The sequence below is a fragment of the Parambassis ranga genome, chromosome 1, assembly GCF_900634625.1.
Source record: "Parambassis ranga chromosome 1, fParRan2.1, whole genome shotgun sequence".
NCBI classification, from domain to species: domain Eukaryota; kingdom Metazoa; phylum Chordata; class Actinopteri; family Ambassidae; genus Parambassis; species Parambassis ranga.
Window position 1 is genome coordinate 7,763,398 of NC_041022.1, and position 23,275 is coordinate 7,786,672.

Genomic DNA, 23,275 nt, shown 5'->3' on the forward strand with positions numbered 1-23,275 from the left:
TAAAGAGCATGTTTTTAGAATGGATGTTTTCAGATGAGCCCACTACTTTTCTTTCAGTGGGCTCAGGGAAACTTACTACTTAAACTGTATAATCATTGCAGCTTCCCGTGGTTACGATAATGTGGCATTTACTTTATTACTTTGCCAATGGGGTTAGTTTTCTGGAGTGCTACTATGTAAATTCATTTGTTGAAAATATGAGTCACTGAATTCATACAGCCACAGTAATATGCTGCTAGTCAGTGTTAGACCCCCCCCCCCCACACACACACACATACACACACATACACACATACTCACACACTCATTAATGTTCTTGAATATGGACTTATTGTGGATTTAACTGAGATACTTACAACCAAATTATAAATTCAGAGATTCAAAAGGAAAGTTATTCATTAACTACAGTCATTCAGTCTTATGTATTACAGTATATATTGAATATCAGAGAGGCTCCATATATTTATATACAGCATATTATAAAACATATAACATGTACATACATATGTTTATGTTTTATTAATTAGAATGTTCTGTAAATTGTTTCTTCATGTAACCTAAAATCATCTCTGAATCCAATCTGTGCTTTGATGAGTGACACATTCAGATGGTGTTCCTGAGTTCCACCCTAGTATGAATATGTTTCTTAGGGGAAAATTGTTGCTGACAGAAAAAAAAAATACTGTTTGTCAGCATCTACGGTGCAGAAATATGTGCCTGAATTTTTGCTGAGCAAACTCACATACATTATAGGTGTCAATAGAGTCTACAACTCTTAGCAGCTGCACTGCCCTCCTAAACAAGGGATAACAGTGGGACTCATTTTATTAACAAGAGAGCTGTGATCCTAAAATATGCATCTGAAAACTTGTCACTTCCTATACAGAGTACTCATGTCTGCAGCTTCACACAGTGTTGTTTGTTCCCCAGTTGTTAGTTGACCTACTCTAGTGGCCCTGTAATGGATTGGTAAACCGGTACCCCCCTGACCTTACCGTACAAGATAAGACAAGTTAAGACAATGAATGGATGGATGAATCATTGAATCCATATCCTGTTCACCTCTCTTTGGACTCACTAAACAAGGGCCTGCTGCTAGTCTGCAAACAGAGCAGAGCAATGCAACCAATGTGACACAAATACAGGAAATTACCGTTAAGCACACTACCTCCTTTCTGAAACCTCCCTGGGTCGGGTTTTCTGACTGGATGAAGATTTTACCAACCCCCAACATCATCATCATCATCATGACCTTTTTGGTAGTATGCTCTGTGACCCATAAATATGTTTTTAATTTGGATAAAGTTGTAAGTATTTGTATGTAGGCTAATTACTTAACCTTGTATTAAATGATTAACATCAACAAAGGTCATCTTTTCATAAATACTTTTTTTCTGCACTCCATTGGCTATTTATGATGCTGTGACAGATGATTCTCACTCATTGCTGAAAGTTGATGTTGACAAGAACACGTTTATTTTTACATTAACTGTCTGATGTGTGAGAGACTTCGGAGGAATCGAGCTGGGGGACCACAGATGGGTGAGACAGAAGCGGGGTGTTAGTGCAGCACTGAGCTGATGTTTCCTGTGCTGTGGTTGACGCGGCCGATGTTTCCACCAAGTACTCTACCGCATCGCATTTCAGCCAGCCAAGCAGAGGGAGGAAAGGGGGCGAGGCTGCAGTTAACTGCTTATATTTTCCGATTCCTCTCTGCAAGTTGTTTATACAAGTAATAGAAGAACAGCTGCCGCAGAGGGCGGACAGACTGTTCAACAGACTCACTCCTTTAAAAACGATGAAGACAAAGATTTGGTTTTAGTATAGAGTAAAAAGTAAGTTTGCAAAATAACATTTTTTTCCCGATCAGCAATTTGGACATTTACTTTCTGGCGGTATCACGAGTAGACAAGTGTGTAAACAGCTGGCATGAAGTAAACGTATATCCGGCCAAACATTTTTCAAAATAAAGGTTAATTGAAGTTTTCAGGATAAAATGAAAATGGGAAAATACGCTTTTTTTGTTACAAAAATATTCCACTTTGTTAATTATTACATTTGATACAACAATACAACCGATTTGAGAAGATACCAGATATTATTATATTAGAAATTATATTATTATGATAGAAATGAATGTCGGCTAAAGCATAATTTAGACATTTTGTAGTCTTGGTTTCAAGGTTGACAAAATAGTAAAATAGATATATTGGAACTAGGATAAATAAGGGCAGTGCCATTTTACTTTGTTGCCTTCATGTAAAAAGAAGAAAGTTGCATGCCACTGATATTCCTATGGTGCAATTACGTTCAGCTTAAATACACTTTGGGTAAAGCATTAGTCAGCATAATAATAAAAGAAAAATGCTTTTACTGAAGTTAAAGTGCTAATAAGTGCGCTAATTTTATAATTCCCAAAAGTAAAACTGAACCTGAGGCTTTTCGAGATCTGCGGCACCGAGACATGTTGCTGCAGTCAGCTCTTATTTTGAAGCCTCAACACTATGACTTCCGGTTTTGTTTGGCATTGAAACCCGCCAACTTGACTCAAGAGCGTGAAAGGAGGGGACAAGCAAGAACCGAGCTCATTTCTCCTCTCACGATCACTACAGGAGAGAGTGTCTGCTGGTTCCGATGCAAGAACTTAGTCGTAACTCGGAGTCTGTGTCTTAACTCGGGCTAACCATCCTCTCACATGCGCTGACACGTCTCCAGTTATTACACACATCCCGTCGGTCGGCGGAGGGACCCTTTATTTGGCTGGTTTGACACATTGTGAATACACAGAAGAGACGTGTAGAGGAGGGGAAAGATGTTGCTGAAGGAGTACAGGATATGCATGCCCCTCACAGTAGAGGAGGTAAGTTACCACTCTTCTTTGTGTCATGCTTTTTAAAATCACCATTGTGGGGGTCAGTGCTGTTCAGTCGACCTTGGCAGCCAGACCCTCCGGGTCTGCTGTTGCAGACATGTGGCAGGGGATTGCACGAAGTGACAGAAATACAATCAGACTACAGTTGTAGCACTTCATTAAGTCTGTTTTCTCATCTTTCTGTACCTCTCTAACTCTGTTCTTACTTCTCAGCCTCTGCTCTATCCTCTTTCTGCTGAACCTAAGTTTACATTTTTCATACAGCAGGAAAGAAAAACTCATGATCTTTGTAAAACAGCCATAAAATATGAAGACAATTTGCCTACACATGTGGATTCCCTTTCTAAAGATGTTGTAGATCTGTTTCTTTTAATCAGTCATACAGGGTCATGATCTGATCAGCATCTTGAAAGATGCACAGTAGTTACACACACCCTCTCCCTGTCACACACACACAATTGCATGTAAATAGCTTTAAATTGATCACGCCCCCCCCACCTTCATAGAACACACAGGAGGGCAGGGGTCTCCACACTCGACTTGTAGCTGCACTGATTGATATCAGAAAGAATGGCCCATTGTCTGTATTCAATCTGTTTGTTTATGTGGTCTCACGACACGAGTCTAAAATTAGAAGGTGAAGACAATTACTCTCTTGTCCTGGCACGCATACTGCACAGCACAGCAGCACCTTTTTCAATTATCACCCATACCATTGTTTTCTTATTCGTCTCCATGCCTTTCTTTAGTGTGGTGTGTGTGTGGGGGGTGTATCCTAAAGGGTTGAGAGCTGGTGATCAGGTGAAATAATCTTCCTCTTGCAGCCTATCACTGTTTATACCTCATTAATGCTTCACCTTGAAACAATTCACAGCAATCAGATCCAAATTATTCACCAAAAAAGAAGATGATTGTTCCAGATCGTTGTGAGCTGATAGTCCGTTTCAACTTTATCTGTTATCTGGTGGCTTTATAGAAATTGAGACTACAGCAGATGCATTCAGCAGAGTTGTGATGAGAACCAACAAGATGCCTTTACATTTGCAGGAAATGTAGTTTTGTTCCTTCCATGTGGTCACCACTAAGCTGCCAGCACCATTTTCTCAAGACAAGCAGCGAGTAAAGTGTTACACTACTGACTCCTGTAGGAACCTGCGGTCAAAGGGGAAATGTCATCTTCTAATGTAAGGGTGTCTCACATGCTTTCTTGAATACCTTTGCGTGTGTTGTCCTGCACATGTGTGTATGTGTTTGCATTGATATGTGCATTTTCCGTTCAGTAAACCATCCTTGCACGTATTTCAAGCCTAAAAGAGTGGCAAGAGCTTTCCTGTCACGTCCGTGGATCCAGTGAACAGATGGTTGTTAGGAGAAACAAGAACAGTGTACTTAAAGGCCCAGTCTGTGATCAGATCACCTAAAATCCACATCTGTCAATTCAGGCTTTAACAGTGCGTAAATCTAAATTGTTGATACCTCAGCAAAAGGCTTGTTTTACATCGGCTGTGCTCAGACGTTGATTTCATTTCACTTCATTCACATTTATATTTATTTACATTTATTAATATAATAGGGAGTACTGTATGAACATGCAGACACCCTAGGATCTAGGCCTTATTCTTACATTCTTACATGTATTTTTTAGCAGACGATGGTAGTTGTACTCATACATTATTGCTCACATAGGCCGTGTCCTTGTTTTTTTTTCTCATTTTTTTTTGTTTTTTTGGAAGAGATAAAGCTCCATCTGGATGAATCCCAGGAAGCCAGGCGTCTTTGTTTGTTGACAGTCCAGACTTAGAAACTAACCTCCTTAATGGTCGGGGTTGTGCTTATCATGGATGAACACATTGAGCAGAGTGTCATCCCTCTTTTCCTAAAAGTTCAGTTAAAGTTTCTCGTCTATCCAAAGGGAAAAGAATGACGCACTGACTGGCAGGTTCAAATAAGCAAGGGCCTACAACTGACTGAGGGAATGGAGAAGGGAAAGGATGTCAGAAAGAGAAGGGGTAGTGGGCAGGAACTTCTGTGAGATTTTATTTTTTATACCAAGTTCCCCAGGGTAATACACTAATACAGTGTTTGTGTGTGTGTGTGTGTGTGTGTGCACTCAGATTTGGAGTCATGGGGACATGCAAGGTCACGTCTGTGTGTGTATTGTCTCTGGGAATAGATTACTGTCTGCTGCTTGGCAGTGTTGCGTCATCACAGCTTTACTACTGCAGATGTTGGACCGGCTATCCGTGCCGTGTTTATACAAGTTTAAGAGCCACCATGCGCACTGAATTATTTAGCAATACCAGAGTGTATGAACTGTTCAATGGTACTCAATTCTTTGTATTCTTAATGATCTCTTGCCGCTTAGTTGTGTGCTTGACATGTTATTGTTTCCACCATCCTCATTTATACCTTCAACAGTGATGAATAAATAATGAGTTTGTTACTCTGTCTTTGCCCTCAGAGACACAATATATAAAGAAGAGCATCCTCTGTTTTTATTTTAAAATAAAACACCTTGTGCAGACTCACAATTGTGTATCCCGTCATAGATGAGTGTGATGTATGATGTAGGATTTAACTGTATTAGGAAACACAATTGAAGACAAACAACCAAACAAAACAATTAAACTAAGTGCCACTCCTCTCAGCCATGAAATTATTGCTCTTCCTCTTATAAAGTTTAATTTTTACAGTATAAAAAGTAGAAATAAAACTTGCAGTAACTCAAGACGGCATAGCTTGAAAGAGTTTAGTGCCAGCGTAACTTCTCTGTTTGAGTATTGGTTTAAAGTTCCGTCTCAGAAGATTTAGATGTAGCACTAACCAGAACCACTTAGCCAAGAAATAATCATTTTCCCCTGTAAGTGCCTTGAGAATAACTGTGCTCTCTTCTCCTGCGAGCCAAGCTATTCATCAGCCACCGCGCCCATCTTTTCCTGGAGAGGAGAGAGGTGATGCATTACAGACGACACACACACACATAGATGTCTTCCTTCTTCCTTCCTTCTCTGTCTGTCCCTGTCCCCTGCGAGGTGCTCTGTCATTGTCTCGTCTGACACGTACCTTTCAGGCTCACATGAAGAATGCTGACATCGTCCAACCCTCTGGCTGACCCTGCACGTTTTGCTTTCAGATCATAGCCGAGGCTGAGGGACCTTAAGTTTCTGTGGTTTCGCACTCTCATATCTTCATCTGTGCTGTGATAAGAACACCGTAGACTTACTTAGAATTGTACTCTTTACAAAAACCTGGGCTGTATTGGCTGTATAAGGTCGTCACAGGAGCACAGGATGTATTCAGGAGGAAACAAAACCTGAAGCAGGTCTCTTTGCTGAAGGCCAGTGGCCTTTTTTTCTTATTAACTGTAGTGATTCAGATCAATGATGACATTCAGCCAGGCATAGTGAAAAACAACACATCCAGAATGATCTGGATTTCCATGTGTTTTTAGTCTATTTGATAGTTCATTGACAACCGCACCCTTTGGCTGAATGGCTGTTTGATGTGGTGTGAGTGTTGGCAGTAAGTGAAGGATTACGACCATCTGATTGTCAAAGACTGTAATCTGCTCAGAGATGTGAACTGGGATCTTTTCTGGACACGTTTCAGGTTTATTATTCAGCAAATACTTGAGGCGATTAAAACAGGTTGATTGTAGACTGATTGTCTGCTATCTGTCTCACTTCTCTTTTGTTTTCAGCTGCTGTTTGGTTAGAATGAACAACACCACAGTACGTGGTTATAGGCTTAGGAAAAGCTCATGTTTGGATTTAAAAAAAAGCCACTTTGACAGAGCCTGTTCAAGGTGCAATTGTATGCTCCTTGAAATTTTGTTGTGCTCCTAGACTGGCAGTGAAAGTAGTAACAGCACTTTCAACACAATCAACCAGGTGAGCTGGCGTGACAAAAAGGTTTCTGATTCCAGCATGCCCTCCACAATGCACATGAGGAAGTCTTCATTTGCTGAGACATATAATGACCTGCGAAGAAGACATTACGTGCACTTAATACAGCTGCAGGAGGAAGCACAGCCACATTAACGCAGGTTACTGAAAGCACCAAACTTCAAAAATCTCCATTTACCGTGGTTTGTCTGGTTTTTCCCTTTTAAATTACTACTCAAAATATTCTTTCATTCTTTCTATGTTTCCTCGTTTCATTTGGTTGAATGGTCATTAAAGAGGTTGCATTTTAGTGTATTTAATCACCTTTCAGATCCTGCAGCAACATTTTAAAAAGGAAGTTTAAAGGCTGTCATCAGGTTGAGAGAATGGATGGGTTTATTCATAGAAGGATGACTGTATAAATGGGAGGATGTGGGCCGGGCTGCTTGAATGAATGGCCGGATAGATGTCTGGAAGGACACCTGGGTCGCTGGCTCACAACAACATTTTTTAAAGCTTTAGGATCTCTGCGAGTGTCAGTCTTGCCAGAGTTGATTAGAGAAAATGAATATCATATTACATAGTGCGCTTGCCAAAAAAACAAAAAAACAAAAAAAAAAACCCACATTACTATTTCGGCTCACACTGTGTTGGCGTAAGCTTCACACCTGCATCCACACAGCTGTTAATAAAGTGCCAGAAAACCATTTGTCTAAAGGCAGATAGCACACAGGAGTGCAGTCAATGTCTGAAAGGTGGACATACAAAGTACTATACCAGGATTAGAACTGCTTTGTCACATTGTGCTTTTTCCCATGAGGGATTATCTGTCATGGATGTACATACACTGTATCCTCTCTCTGGGTTGATACCTACAATTTGAATCATTTCGTACAATGCCCTTTATCCCTTGCCTGAAGTATTATGATGTCAATAACATAACACATAACAATTTTTCCTATCATGTGGTAATTTCATGTATCCCCAGCCTGAAGAGCTGAAAAGTAGTGAGGACTAACCCTTTAGCCTCTTTAAGGCAATGTAATTGTGTGTTCCTTCATTTATAGAATAAGTCATGCTAAAAAAAGTGTGTGCAGTGAAACATTTATTTATGGCTCTATTGATTAGGTGGTCTTCACCCTTGACTTTAGGTTGACTGTGTAGCTCCTGATTTGCCATCTTGCTGCCCTCCATCGTGCATTATCCCGCCCTGACATGACATAACCACACACATAAATGACAGAGGAGGTTGATTTCCAGTGATTCCCTTTTCCCAACATATGGGTGAGGTTATATAAAGATGGACCATAAAGTCCTCAAACAGGGTTCATGTGTTATGTTGGATGTTATTTTAAGTGCATTGTGTGCATTGAGCCCTGGAATGGCTTGGTTAGGTTTCGAAAAATATCCTATTTTAAAGTGCATCCCTATGTAAACACCATTGATTTCAGTAGCTTTAAAAATGTGTCTCTGGTAAATAAGTGCTACTAAAGCTTAGAGCAAGCTCACTGTCTATTATTTTTTCAAAAGCACTGCTTTTCATTCTATTCATTCAGAAATTTGTTTTCTCTCTTGATGGTGAGATCCCTCCCATCCACTACATGGTTTGCTTAGGAAATGGAGCCTGTTAGATGCTGTTTGTTTCTTTGGTTTCATAGTAAAGGTGCAAGGCCCTTTGCCATCTGGTATACATGACAATGCTATGATTCAATCAGCATCCCATTTACTGCCATTTACTCTTCTAGAGGAAACCATCATGGGTTGTGATGGACCATTATCCTCGGATGAGGACTATTCTCATTTCCTAGATGGCTGTGTGCCTAAGTGTGCATATGTGTGTGTGTTTGTCCCTGTGCTTGTGTATTGTATTGGAAGAAAGGATGTTTCATAACACAAGAGCTACATGATATTGTCACGCCTTGCTGACAGTTACACTCTGGAGAGAGGTTGTCTCACTTATCTGATATACATGCACACTTTAAGTTTAAATGGGTCTATGCATGATTCTATTATATAACAGATATACACATAAATACATCTCTGTGGCAATTACTTTATAATGTGTTACATTAGAAACTGTAGCAAGCCAGTGATGAGATGCTCAGACGAAACTGATGATGAGCTCAGTGAAGGGCAATACCTCTGAGAAAGTTGGTGGTCCTTGGTCGTGGTGTAGTGATTGATATATTCTGTGTTTCCCATACATTCCTACATAAAAATGGTTCCATCATTTATTTTTAATTATATGTGGCGCAGCATGTGTTTTTGGTGTGAAACAGCCTTGTGTCACCATGGTGAAAAGAGGATTTCTCTCCGCTGCTGCACTAACAAATCACAGGAGGGATAAGAGACGTTTTCTACTGGCAGCCACAGTCTGAAGGCGGCTGCTAAATCTGTAAAGTGTGTCTGAAAATAGAGACAAAGCAGCTGATTCTTTAGACCAAAGCTATGTTCAATTTGGACAGCTTTACTGAAACTGCTCACTGTTCACTCCTCTGGGTTCCTATGCTAATGCTGTATCTCTTGATGATTGAAAGGATCAGGGCTGGTATTAGAATAAAATGCAATCTTCATGTTTGCTTTATATCTCCACCCAGGAATATGAAAGGTTGATCGTATACTATTCTTTGGTTTATGAATGGACATCTGTATAAATCAGCCAAATATGGTAAAAGGCCGAGAGGCTGGATCGAAAAAGAGAGAGAGAGAGTTAATGGAATTATGTGTGAGATGAAGCTTCACAGCCTCTTTACAGCACTTGACATTACAGGCATTCATTTACAGCACTCAGCCAAGCACCTACAAGTGGATTTGCACACTTTTCTTTGTTGTTTATCAGAAGAGATTTCACAGACTGTGGCAGGAAAGAAAAGAATTGCATAGTTTATTCTTTCCTGAGAGGTTTTTTTTTCTTTTTACATATTGAAGTGTAGTATCATTAGTGTGTCAGTGGCAGCAGTGTGTCACAATTTAAGGATGATAGGAGAGCTGATGATGAAATAGCGATGTGATATGCATGTTAGTAATACCATGTGAAGACATGGGGAAAGCTGGTCGAGTCATGTGGAAAATGCTCATTGATCAATTAGAGGTTTTCTCCAAGGAGAGATTAGCTTTCTGCCCAGCTGTGCATGTCTAGTCATGACTATGCAGTCACACAAAGGAGCTTAATAATGTGTCGTGTTTTACCCCAATGAGAAATAATTTGTTGTGTCTACTGAGTTGCACAAATGTGGATAGTTGTATTATTTTCACCAGGAACACACAGTATTTGGTCGAATTTTGAAGCCTACTAGATACTAAAGATTGTTGTCCCAATTAAAGACAACAATGGAAAATTCTTATTAGCTCATACCCATTATATAGGAAGTGGGCCATTGTTCCTTACAGTTGTATTTTAAGGGCAGAATAAATGAATAAAGGAATGTGTTTTTTTTAGCACTGTTAGACATTTATTTCTGCAGCTGTCATTAAGGTTTTTCCCTCCAAAACAATTCCTGCGGTTTCCAACGATTGTTTTAACTAGCCCAAGCACACTGTATTTTTCATCTTGTCAAAACCAAATTTCCACTTCCCCTTTTGTGTTGCATGAATTATTGAGCAGATTCCTGCCAAAAGCATGAGATAAACAGACAAACACATCACTTTGCTGTCAGTGTAAAGTGCTGGAGATTACGACACTGCAAACATAGCGGCAAGTGAAAATAGATTCTGGCTGTGTTGCACAAAAACAGTTTAGTGAGGGTAATTATCAGCACTGTTACGATGCCAAAGGTGATTTTTTTCCCCCTCTTGTAGGTGGTCCCTCAATGTATTTTTCACTGCTGCATGGTGCTAAACATTATGGCATCATAAAGCCCTGCAAGGTATGCTGATCTAGCAATATATGGAAGAGAACAAGCTTTTCTCCCCTTTACCTCTATGGTGACAACCAGGAGATTTAACTCGTATTCGTCATTGCATGAGGTGATTGCAAACACTGCACATTGCTTGACCTAAACATATAACAGATATACCACAAAGTGTGACAATATTTTCTTTATCAAGCACTTCCTGTTAGACTGTAATCCTCTGTCCAATGCAGTGTGACCTTCTTCTAAAGAGGCTAAGAGAAACATAATCACATGGTCCACACGTAAACACTCTGTAGTACTCAAAGCATGATTCAGGCTTGTGATATCTCCATTACTTCAGCAAATGTCACATTTCTAATGATATCGCTTGAGCATAAAAATGGCTTTAAAGTGGCCTTGTGTTTATTTGGCTGCACTATCTGTGGCCGGCTATCTACTATGGCCCATGTGTTCTGCCCTGATTAGGCTTTGGCTGTATTGTTAACTGTTTGCCTTGTATTTCTGAATAGCTTTTATTACTAGAGGCTATGAAGCGTGAGTTGTCATCTGATCTAATTTAATGTTGTGCTGGTCCTTTCTAACCCTCCATGTTTGCAGCCAGAGAGCTACTGTCCTTTTTTTTTAGTGGCAGCAAGTCTCTGCTTTAACTCCACCGAGAGGCTCTAAGAGGTAAAAAAAAAAGAGGTGTAACAGGACAAATGGAAAAAGAACATCAGCAACTCTTTCTCCCATCTTTTCCTGCTTATTTTTTTTCCATTAGTGTGAGAGGAGATGGCAAGGACAGATTTACTAGAGATTTAACCAAGACAGGATAAAGGGTTGAGACAGATGGTAAGTGAAAGTTCAGCAGATGCTGTAAAATGGAACAAAGTATAGGGGTAGATTGTAGCTGAGTCTATGTTCATAAAATATGAAGAAGGTAGAAAAGGTTTACCATGAAGTCATTGTGGTTTTATTCAGGCTGTGGTTTCTGAGTGGCTCTTTAACATCAGATACACCATTCCAACAGATACACCATTAATCTTTGCCACTCTAACATGATGTTATTGTTTGTCACTGTAACTTAACAGCTTTAGTAGATGCATATTTACAGTTTTGTTTTACAAAAGTTTTTTCTGTCTGCCTTGAGTCTTTAGGTGCGTCAATGCCCATGTGTGCTTGAAATACGTATAATTATGAATCATGAATACATCTATTTTGGAGTTCCTGTTGGAAAGTTTCGAAAGGTTTGCTTCCACCGTGTGCTACTGAGGATACTTTTTTTTTTACTCTCAATATAAGAATACACTTGCGCACACTGGACATCATGCTGTTCTGCTATGCCTGCAGCCCACACACAGGTGCATCTTTGGAAGAACTATCAGCTCTGCCCACACACACACACACACACACACAAATTAGACAGGCTATAGATAGCTATATGCTGACACGCTTCATTATCATCTCTCGTTTCTATGGAAACCAGTGCCATCCATCCCTACCATTACCCCGATAGCGGAGTGGATTATAGTGATTATAGTGTAAGACCATCCCTAGCAACTGTCAAATAATGAGGCAGTTGATGGAGTCTTACCTTCCCTCAAGCCTAGGATTTAGCAGCAATCACTTCCTTGCCGTGTGTTTTTTAGTGTATCGGCTTAGACACATTAATGTCTGGGAAAAATAGGCTCTGCTATTTAGTTGTTTATTTATTTTTAGAGTTTGTTTACTAAAGTTTGGTTTCAGGGCTTGTACATTTGCATTGCAGATAACATATCAAGTCATCTCACTCTTATTGTTATGATGAATGTCAGTGCCAGTGTTTGTGATATTTGGTCACACTGATGCAGAGTGACACTGTATGGGGCCATGCGGCCCAGCTGGGCTAAGAAGGTTGTATTCAGTGACTGATTTGAGGACAGAGCTCCTAATAATCTTTATTCTTTGACCATGTCCAATAAAGTTAACAAAAACTGAGCTCTTATTGAGAATAAAGGCAAAATTGTGTTGTTTTCTTATCCCTTGTCCTTTCCCCGACTGTGTAGCTATTAGCCTCCCATCACACAGCAGCATGTTCAAGTCAGGAGAACAAACGCACACATCTTTCAAGACCTTTCAGGAATAAGGCTGCGTATTTCTGTTGGTTCCACTAAATGTAAATGCCACTCTATTAAACAGCGGACATCAAACAGCAGTAAATTGATTTTTCTCAGCCAATGTTGTGCTGCCATCACTCAGACGTTTCATATGTATTCGACCTTTGCAGTCCCTGCAGTTTTATTTAGGTTAAACTATCTACCACATAAATGCAGAAAAAACTCCCAAGACAGCCATACTAGGGCAGTTTAGGAAGTGTCACCTCAAAAATGAGCCAGTTTGTCTCTGTTCCCAGTAGATTGAGGTGTTTTCAGGGGACATTGGTGTTCTACAAACCTGGGAAAGATGGAAGGTCAATATTTCCTCTGTCGCTATCACAAGAGGGAATTCTGATGAAGGAGCAGTGAGATCATCAACGCGGTGAATGAAGCTAATAAACTTTGTGTCTTATCTTAATGGCTTCACAGTAAAGGCTGATGCTCAGTCAGTCTGCCTGCCTCTGGCAGGAGAGAGATAGGGTAAGAGAGAAAGAGTGTGCAGGAGAACAGAATTACTGTCTGGACAGAATTACTGCTCCTCACATGATTGTAAAGTAAAGGTAGGTCACATTCTCAACCCTGCCTTTGAGTTGCAATTGATTTCCTCCCTCAGTGGTGTGTGTTTGTGTGTCTGTATGTGTCTCTGTGTGTATTTTTTGCCTTGTTTCAGAGTCCCCTTCATCTGAGTCAGCCCTGACCACGGCTGATTTGTAGTGTGATTTAGAGCATTAGGAAACGAAAATGCCAGCTAAGATGTATTGACTGGAGTGTGTGTGTATGTGAACACATGGAGGGTATGTACTTACAGGGAAACTGTGGTTAGTGAGGGTAATAGTATTTGGAGAAACGAGAAGAGAGACGATCTTATTTGTTCATTTAGATAACTGAAGTGTTGATCCTATTGATGGCTGACAGTCTGTTTAGGGGACTAATACAGCAAATCAATGTTATATAATTAGATTCTAAGCACATTGCTTCTCTGCGCACTTTTATAACAACACCTTTTATTGACAATAATGATTTTTGCATTTCCTTTGTCTCACACAGCCAACCCTTTAAGCGTATTTAAAGAGAGTTACTAATCTTTAGCATAATGAAAATGTTTACATATATTGTTTATATATATATATATATCATATTTTTTTGAAGGGAATACTTTTCTGCAATTCTGCAACATGCTATGGCAGCTTAAGGTCATACTTGTTATGTCTTGTAGTGGTAGAATCACCTGACTCAGTTGAGTCTGGATAACCAGTGACAAGGATTACACATGGCAGCTGAAACTAGCCGGACCCAAAGAGACCATGCCCCACCCCCACCTCGAGGAATTCAATAATTGTAGCAATCCTTTTATTGCATTTTAGTAGGGATTAAAAGGGTAAAGGATGAATGATTTTCTGATTATTTTTGGGAGCCTCATCCTATTTTTTTTTGGTTTTTGCCGGTTCATTTGAACATCACATCCTGGTGAATGTAATATTTTGTCAGGAGTCTGACTGACCCACCTCTGGCCTTGTGGTGCAGCCTTCATGATCCCATCCAGAAGGAATAAAATGAATAAAAGATAATAACGGCGAATACAGTTTTTAATTATAATCTTTGACTCAAGTATGCAGGGTCTCCAGAATCATTTTTACATAATAGTGTTGAACTATGGGTATTTTTGGCCTTTCACTGGCACTGCCTGGAAGTAACAGAGCAGCTCCGGGTTTAAAATATGTGAGTTGTGATCAAAGTCACAGCCTTAAGATGCCAGAGATCTAGAACTTAACAGATGCAGGAGTGTGAATACAGCAGACAATATGACAACAAGAATTTAAATATCCATTCAAAGTGGGCTAATGTGTTGTTGACTGGCTGCAAGCTGCAAGAAATGTTGTGGTAGAGTTATCAGTCGGTGTCCTCAGAGTGGACACTGATGGTCAAGAAAGAAATCTTAGTGACCGACCCTGAACCCAGTGCCAGTGGACTGTGATGATGTATTAAGAACACTTGAATTCTACCAAGGACAGGACATTTTCAAGGATGCTTTGAGTTTTTCCTCCTCTGAGCACAAATGTGCGACCACACTACACATGGGTCACACATTACTTTGTGCTGTTATTTATACAGTGAGGTGTCTTGTCTTGGTCCTGAACAGCTTTGTCCTTGAACATACAATTTAAACATTGTAATTTACTAATGTTTAAGTATAGATTTCTATGTATCAAGTCAAACGGATGCCATTGGGGATATTGTCATAGTACAGCTTTGAGGTGCCAACAGTATGCTTCAGTTTCAGACTGCTTTGAGTTTCCATAACAACCGTGTAAGGTTTCTTCTCAGCCATCTTAAGTGTACCAGCTATTGGAAAGACAAAACACATATATATATCATCATTTGGATGTCCAAGTCTGTTCATTTGTTATCACTGATGCAAACAATCTCTGAGTGCATCTCATAACAACCATCTCCCTCCTCTTCCATCACGCTTCACCCTCCTTTTACTTTACAGGTTTTACAGCCTTGGAAAGGCAAACAGAGGGCAGATGTGCCAGCTCTTTAAATAGACCTAAAGAGGTCTTAAAAAGCTTCTGTTCAGTTCTGGCTGTGGTTAAAGTCCAGTTGCCCTTTCACAGCCACTCAGAAATTCCAGAAATCCCATACAATTACTGTAATTTATTCTCTGTTGACTTTTTTATTTTTCCATTTTTTTTGGTGAGGTTATTTTTGGTACAGCCTGTTATCCACGGTCTGGAACTGCTGGAAACATTAGTAATAAAGGAAACATTTTTCTGTGAGAGGAGTGGTACAAGATCTAAAACATACACACAAAAAAACATCATTTTTTTTTTTTTGCTATGAACTTTTTGAACGTCAAGTGTGCATCAGAAAGGAGCAGAGTAAGAGTGAGTCAGGTAGCAGGTAACGGTTCATATCACATGCCATAAGCCAAAGCGCTTGTCTATTTTTGCACAGCGATCCCCTGTTCTTGGCGATTGAAGTTCTGAGCATCTACAGGCATCATGAAGTCACTGACTCATCCCATATCGATCATCCTGTGCTAAATTTTTACTCTGTTGCTCGTTGCTTTCTAACCCAAAAGTGTTGTTTGTTTGGTGCCAACACACTGCTGATCACGTCCCACACGTTTCTTTTCTCGGGTTCGTATGTATTCATGTGTGAGTGTGACTCACTGTCCTCTGCTCTAGGAATTCTCTGGATGGAAGCGAGTGTTGAGACATATTTTAGTGTTTATGTTGTCTTACATTTGAAGTATTGCATACTGTAGAAATTGTACCGTACTGTACTGAGATCCACACATCCATCCATCCATCATCTTGTAACCCGCTTTGTCCTGCAGTGCAGGGTCACAGGGGGCTGGAGCCTACCCCAGCTAACTAGGCGGGGTACACTCTGGACAGGTCACCAGTCCATCGCAGGGCAACACACAGACAAACAACCATTCACACTCACACCTACGGGCAATTTAGTCACCAACCTACCTAGCATGTCTTTAGAATGTGGGAGGAAGCTGGAGTACCCGGAGAAAACCCACACAGGCACAGGGAGAACATGCAAACTCCACACAGAAAGGCCCCAGTCAGAACCGAATCAGGAACCTTCTTGCTGTGAACCGTGCCGCCCCGAGATCCACACAGTGTATTTAAATCTACTTGTTACAGATTCCGGATACAGTTGCAGAGAGAATGTGCAGACAGGAAAGGTACATCCTCTCCTTGCCCAATAAATAGTGTTTCCTCTCATCTTTGAATTGCACAGGCCTTCCTCTGTGTGTTTGCGTGTGTGCACATTCTTTTCAATGTCGTGAGAAGGATATAATCAGAAAAATATACATGGCACAGAAGAAGATGCCTTCTTGGCGGTGTGATCTTCACCAGCATCTGTTTAATAGTTGCTCTGTGTTTCTGGCCAGAAACCTTTGACTTTATTTGTAATTCAAAAACTATTACAAATACTTTTGTCTTAAAAGGTACAAAACACACATTCATCCAGCCTCTAGTGCATTCACCCAGCATGTAAATTAGTTTCTCATGTGAACATCTAGGCTGCTGCTCTCGTCAGACTTGACAGGTTGCCCTGCTTCTTTGGCCTCCTTTATGAACCCAGCATAAAACAAAAAGGTGTCTGTTTGGCTCTTTGTCACAGTAACATTATGGTGCTACTTCTAGTTCAAGTGAGCTTTACTTCCCATCTATTGGAGAGACAGCAGGTTTGCAAAATAAGATGTGTACAAGGGATAGGAGCAATTTGTAAATCAGTTAAATTAGAAGCATAATTGGAGCATGAAAATCTTAAGATAAGCTCTCCAAGCTTATCCTCAACCAGCTTTATGTCTTTAGGTTGTTGCTTGTATTCGTTAATGAGCAGAACTCCCTGTTTGTTTGCTTGCAAAAGCTCAGGGTCAGCAATGTGTCAGCAGAGTATCACTTTAAAAGATCTGCTGGCTATCACTCATGCAAAAAGAGACAAACGCCCTGCTTCTGACTCCCTAATGTCTGTGTTTTTTGTGTTGTGAGGTATTTTTTTTATTTCCTTTGCATAGTTAATTTTCTTGTAAACCTTGCAAACCACCATGTAAAATATGAGATATAGAAAAACAGTGTTTTAAACCAAAGTCCTTTTTTTGTAAGGATATTGATGTTTTCGAGTGAAGGCAATATTTTGTTGTGCAATAGCACCAGTTCGGGAGAAAGACAAGCAAAGCAAGAACGAGACGGTAGTAAAAGTGAGCCAAGCCAGCATTTAACCCTGCTCTGAGACAGGAATGTTTTGTTGGGTAATTAATAAGATACAGCTCTGTTTTGTCTCTCTGTCCAACTCTGAACATTTTCTTCTTCCAACTTCCTTCCCCTCTGTACCCCTAGTGATGTCATTGCTCACAGCTACACATAACTAAACACACATCCTTAAACCACATGCTCTCACACACTGGCCAAAAATCAACAGTGTAGATATTTTGGGGGGGACGGCGGAAGAGGGGAATTGCTGCTGGGCTGATTTGGCCTTAATAGGGCTTTGACGTCAGTAGGAGGGGAAACTTGACCGAGGTGCATATTTCTGAAAGCTGCACTCCAGAGCCTGTAATAGAGGACCCTTTGCATTCACGCATGTTGCTGTGAAGTTGATCACACTTGGCACTTCATGTGTTTGTGCTTGACAAATATTGTTATCAGTGTGCAGTACAGAGAACCCAAAGAGGAAGTAAGAGTGGACTGAGCACATTGAATTGCAATTATCACTTAATGATGTCGGTGTGTTTTGTCATCAGATTCAGAGTTTTAAGTAGAACAGCCACAGAACTCTTTGCTTAGATTTGTTACACTCGGAAAAGTTTGTTTACTTTCATGTCAGTTAATAACTGTACACAGCTCATTACATCAATATTAGCCTTAAGGTTGTCATTAGATACACATTTCCTGTATCTGTTTCAGGAGTTGATTCTAGTCATGGGTGTGTGTGAAAAGCAAATTCGCAGTGTGTGTTTGCAGACAGATGACGCAGGCAGCTGGTCAGGGAAGTTGGAACTGGTCCAAAGGGCTGAACCATATGTATGCTGAGGTTGATCGTCAAGTTCCTCTCTGTATTTGTTTTCTCACAGCAAAGCTTCTCGGCTCAGCGTGAAGACATGTGGAGGGAGAAAGAATTACGTATCAGAGAGCAGAAAAGAAGTTTCTGAAGTTAAAGCCATTTTACAAGTTGAAATAGATGAAAATGGAAACAACATATGTTCAACATTCAGATGGCTGATGATACAACATACAAATAAATAGTCAAGATTCTGTACAAAACAAAACATTCTACACTTCTCGATACAAACAACAACTGTAATGACTTTTACAAGCACTTGCGTGACAAACCTTTGAGTGATTGTGTAGCTGATCTCAAGGCTGTGGTTACACGCAGTTATAAGGAAATGTTAGGAGAATGTGCTTGCAGTGTTTCCCACAGGAGTGGTGGGGAGGATGGAGGAGTATCGGCTTGTATGGTGCAGGAGGTTTAACAAGTACCTTATGTAATGGACTAGAAAGATCTCCCTCAGTGCACTTCACTGACCTTTTAAAAGAAAAACTCCCAAACATGTAGTTTTGGGATTGTTACATGCTGCGCCATGACATCCCAGCTCTTTACACCTGGTTATATGGCTGATGCACCACTGTGTGTGTGTAGCAGCAGGTTGACACAGATGCATTTCTCCAGCTCTCCTGTTGTGCAGAGCTGATTTTTTTGAACATTCATACACAATTCTAGAGTGCTTATATTAATGTTTTATTATGAGAGGTAATGCTGTGATGAATGTGTGTGTCTGTACAAGACGAGATGCAGTGAAAAAGAGAGATGTTCACAGGACTGAACGAACAATATCTTTAACCCCTGTAAAATCAGTTGTATCTTATTGTGAGAATTTGAGCATCTGTCTTGTGTAGGTTTGGTGCACACAGGGAGGATGACACTAAAAGACAGTGCTTTGAGTCTGGAGACGGAGAGAGAATGAGTGTTTCTCACTCTAGCACAGTTAAAATAACTAATACATGGAATATGAGCTTTATAATAAGTCTGAGAAATACAGAGCGATAGCGCGAGAGCAGGAGCATTAAGAAGCCGATGAATGTTTAAAACAAACATTTTTGGTTTGCCTGCACAGTCTGTACTATTACCTGCAAATGCAGCATGGCTCCTGGACTGTATGAAGAAAATGTGGAAGATAGTTAAAAAATTATAACACATATGTTTTGCTTATTTAATGTTGGAGTTATGATTTGATCAATAAAGGTGTTATGTCAGGAAATGGTTTTCATTAAGGAATCCATCCATCCATTCATCCATCATCTGAACCCACTTTGTCCTGTAGTGCAGGGTCACGGGGGGCCTTACCCAGCTATCTATGGGTGAGAGGCAGGGCACACCCTGGACAGGTCACCAGCCCATCACAGGGCTCATTAAGAAATCTCTCTGTCAAACACACACATACTTGAGTCTTGTTATGTTTTGCACCAAACAGAGATTACAGACATGGCCCATGTGGTTTCTCTGTGAGTCACCTGCACAAGTCACAGTTCATACATTTGTTTTTGCAACTGTAAGCTTGCTGTGTGGAGTGTTTATCACAGACAGTTGTTTTGCACCACAAAAGCTCATGAGTGTTCTGTCAATGTGCTCAATCTGTTTTGTCTCCTTTTATTACTGTTTGATTACTCATACATCTTATGCCTCCTTTCAGCTGTGCGTGTGTGTGTGTGTGTGTTTGACCTTGGATCAATGGCCCCTGTTAGCAACACTGTTATGGAAACATGCTTAGTTTCCTTTAGCCACAGAAAACCAGGTAGACAGAAGGTCAAGGGCAGTTGACAGATAGCTTTTAAGTCTCTCACAGCACTGATTGTTTGACATTTGAGCGGCTGAGGACCTAAAGTGGCTTCATGAGTCAGCTTCTTTTTGCTTGTTGACCAAACAAAGGGCTGAGAGAGCTGAATATTCCCAGGATTGGCTCATGCTGGTATGGCACTGGAGGTTTTCAAGTACCTAATATAATAGACTGGAAAGATGTCCTTCAGTGCACTTCACTGACCTTTTGATAAGAAAATCTAAAACCTGTCTCCAGTCATGGCTTGGTGGGGAAATGGTTATTGTTAAAAACAGAATAGATAAACAATAATGTTACACCATGTTGCTAATTTTGTAAATAAGCTGTTTGTAAAATATCTAATGATATATATATATATATATATATTTTTTTTTACCCGAGATAAACATTTCCTTATGCAGAAGTGATGCCAGTTGTCTGCTGGCTTGAATGCAGTGCCAGCCATTAAGTAATAAATGTCTGCTGATTTACAAGGACTGAAATGTCTTGTCTTGGCTGCCTCTCTGGCCGTACCACCTTGTGTCTCTAATGCCTCTGCTGCTTTCTGTCTAACCTCCATCCCACTACTCTAACACACACACACACACAGTCTCCAAAAGGACTAGTTAAACAAGTCCACTGCAGTCTATTTTAATGCATTTATTCCATCAGCAGTCTGATCAGTAGCAATGCACTGTTTCTCCCTCTCCCTCGTTCTCCCTCTGTCAGCCCCATATATGGACCACATCACAGCAGGACTGTTAGCACTTTTGGTACCTTCAGTGTATGCAACATCACTCTTTGTGGAGGGAAGACCTCTGGCCTTAGGGAGGGACAGGAATATTGTTAGCATTAATTGATTTCTGGTCAACAGGGGGCAGCAAAAGTTGAGATGCTTATAGAAAACACATGCATTTTTAGATCTGGTGGATATGGTACACCATTAGCTGTCCCTAATTTGCTTTCCTTGGTTTAGCGTGAACTTGCTGTTGTGTGAATATCTTTTTTTGTGTTTTCCTAATGGGTTTAGGGCTTTGTCACGGTCAGTGATGGTCTGATTTCCTTCATGAACGCTGCATGACTATTCTGTGTTTGGAGAAAAGCATCTAAATGCAGTACCTTGTGGCTTATTCAGTGTGAGTCACCGGGGAAACACTGGTCAATTTGGCTTGTAAATTATATTTTTTTCAGTTACTCAGCAGTATGTCAGAGGGGCTTTGTACTCGGAAATGTCTCACTGTGGTGTCAGGGAAATGTCTGAGATTCTTGTTGCATCGGTTTTCACTCTAAGACAGCTGAAAGAAATATGTACCCACACACACACACACACAAAGTTCCTCTATCTCTCATTCTTACACATTCAGCCATCCTCCCTCCAGAATCTACTGCGAATGACACTCAGAAGGGGGAGTTCTATTGATCCAGCTGCAGGTGGGGAGGTAACAGAGACCCCATTACTGCTTTAATAACACATTCTTCCTCTGTGTCAGCCTGCTATACAGGCTCTCCAGCACTCAGCCTGTCCCGTCACTCGGCCTGTGTGGAGCACAGCATTGCCTGTGACTGACTCCGAGATTGTTGTCATGGTGCAGTGGCTGACAGATCATCTGCTGGTAGTGCAGAGATCAACACGTTACTACTTTCCATGACAGCCTCCATGCCAGTTGCTGGGTTTGCAATTTGATGGTAATTTGAGAAAAACAACCTCAAAGAAGCAACAAATAAAATAGTTCTAATGAAACTGAGAAATCACAGGGAACAGGGCCACAGAATGATCTTGTTGCTCAACATTTCTTCCTGACATACAGTAACCCTTCTGACTGTCAATAATTTGATTACTTAAAGGTCTTGGTATGTATGTGCACTTGCAGTTGTGTGCACACTTCTGTTAATTTGATATCTTGTTATTTCTCTCCAAGGTGATGGCCTGCAAAAATAATGTCGATATCTTTTGCCTTTTTCCTTCCCTCACCTTCGACCTTTATCTTTCCCCATCACTGTGGCAATAGGCATGAACTTCCAATTAGCAGTTCTTGGTAAATCAAGTGATTCTTTGCTTCCCGGAAAGCTTCATGGCATTCCAACGAGAGAAAGAGGGGCAATTTGGAAACGCTTTGGTTCCCATGTTGATACACTGCCAGCTGAGCTCATTTCTATGCTTCACTGTTCCAGGCTTTTCAAGCCTTGTTATTCCTTATTCTTTGGTTGATTTGTTTGTGCTGACTGGTTTGTGGCTTCGTTACCCCTGGCGATGGGTCTGAGGTTTTTCTGTTGAAAACGTTTGGAATGGGTCTGGTTGGTTGTTAGCGACAGTGTGGGGGTTTGAGAAGTATTTCTGCGAGCACACTTGAGTTGGCTCAGTCTCTGCTCCTGTTTCCGTTCCTTTCTGCGTGGTCTGCTTCTCTCACTTAGTTATGGTAAGAAGAAAACATTGACTCTTTTTGTCGTAAAGAAATAAACAGCTTGTGTGTGGAATATTACAATTTTCCTAAATCAGATTAATTATTTTATAAAATCGTATCAATACTTTAAACAGTTTGCACATCATTATAGTAAGTGAGGTGTGCGTGATAGTTTAAATGTACACACCACAAGTATAACAAATAAGTTGTTTGTTACATGTCGAATATCTGCTGCAGCTAGTAGGGGTGGGTAATGTGGCCGCAAAATTGAATCACAATATTTCAAGGAAAAAAAAAAACACTGTGTGCTCTATCAGAGCTCTATACAGCCTGCAGGCAGCAGCGTTTCTTAGTGCAAATAAAATGAAGACAGTGTCCTAAGGAGCTACTGTCATTGATGATGGACCAACTAATTCAAAGTGTGCATACTATACACAGAAGGAGTCAAATAACCACAAAAGAAATCATAATGTAATGCATGGCTCTTATAGGCAACATTAAGATTAGGATGTCCAGGTGTTGTCATACTTTAAAAACTATTTTTAAACAACCTCCTGCACATCTCACACACAGGCAGATTGTGCAAACAGTCCCACAGATCCACACCAGGATGGAAGTGTGTATATGTTTGATCACACACAGAGAAACTCACGATTTCACAGATGCTCTTCCACTTTTAGGTGCCATCAGTCTGTGTATTTAGAGTATTTTGCGATATCTGTTCACACATTTTAAGTACTTTATCTTTTATAAGACCGCAATAAATAGTACTGTCAATTGTAATTTGCTGCTTGTTTTATACAA

The 23,275-nt window shown here is 40.4% G+C and overlaps 1 protein-coding gene across 3 annotated transcripts in view; it reads left to right on the forward strand.

Moving 5' to 3' along the window:
* The first annotated feature begins 2,561 nt into the window (after nucleotides 1-2,561).
* LOC114436109 (cytoplasmic phosphatidylinositol transfer protein 1-like) overlaps nucleotides 2,562-23,275 on the forward strand; it is a 51,562-nt gene continuing 30,848 nt past the window's right edge. For 2 of the 3 annotated variants that reach the window (XM_028406224.1, XM_028406206.1), the window contains exon 1: nucleotides 2,562-2,860. In XM_028406224.1, the coding sequence (XP_028262025.1) occupies nucleotides 2,813-2,860 (48 nt within the window). In that variant the 5' untranslated portion in view covers nucleotides 2,562-2,812. Of the gene's footprint in view, nucleotides 2,861-3,924; nucleotides 4,057-23,275 lie in introns of those variants that run through there. The other variant, XM_028406216.1, reaches the window with a different exon arrangement.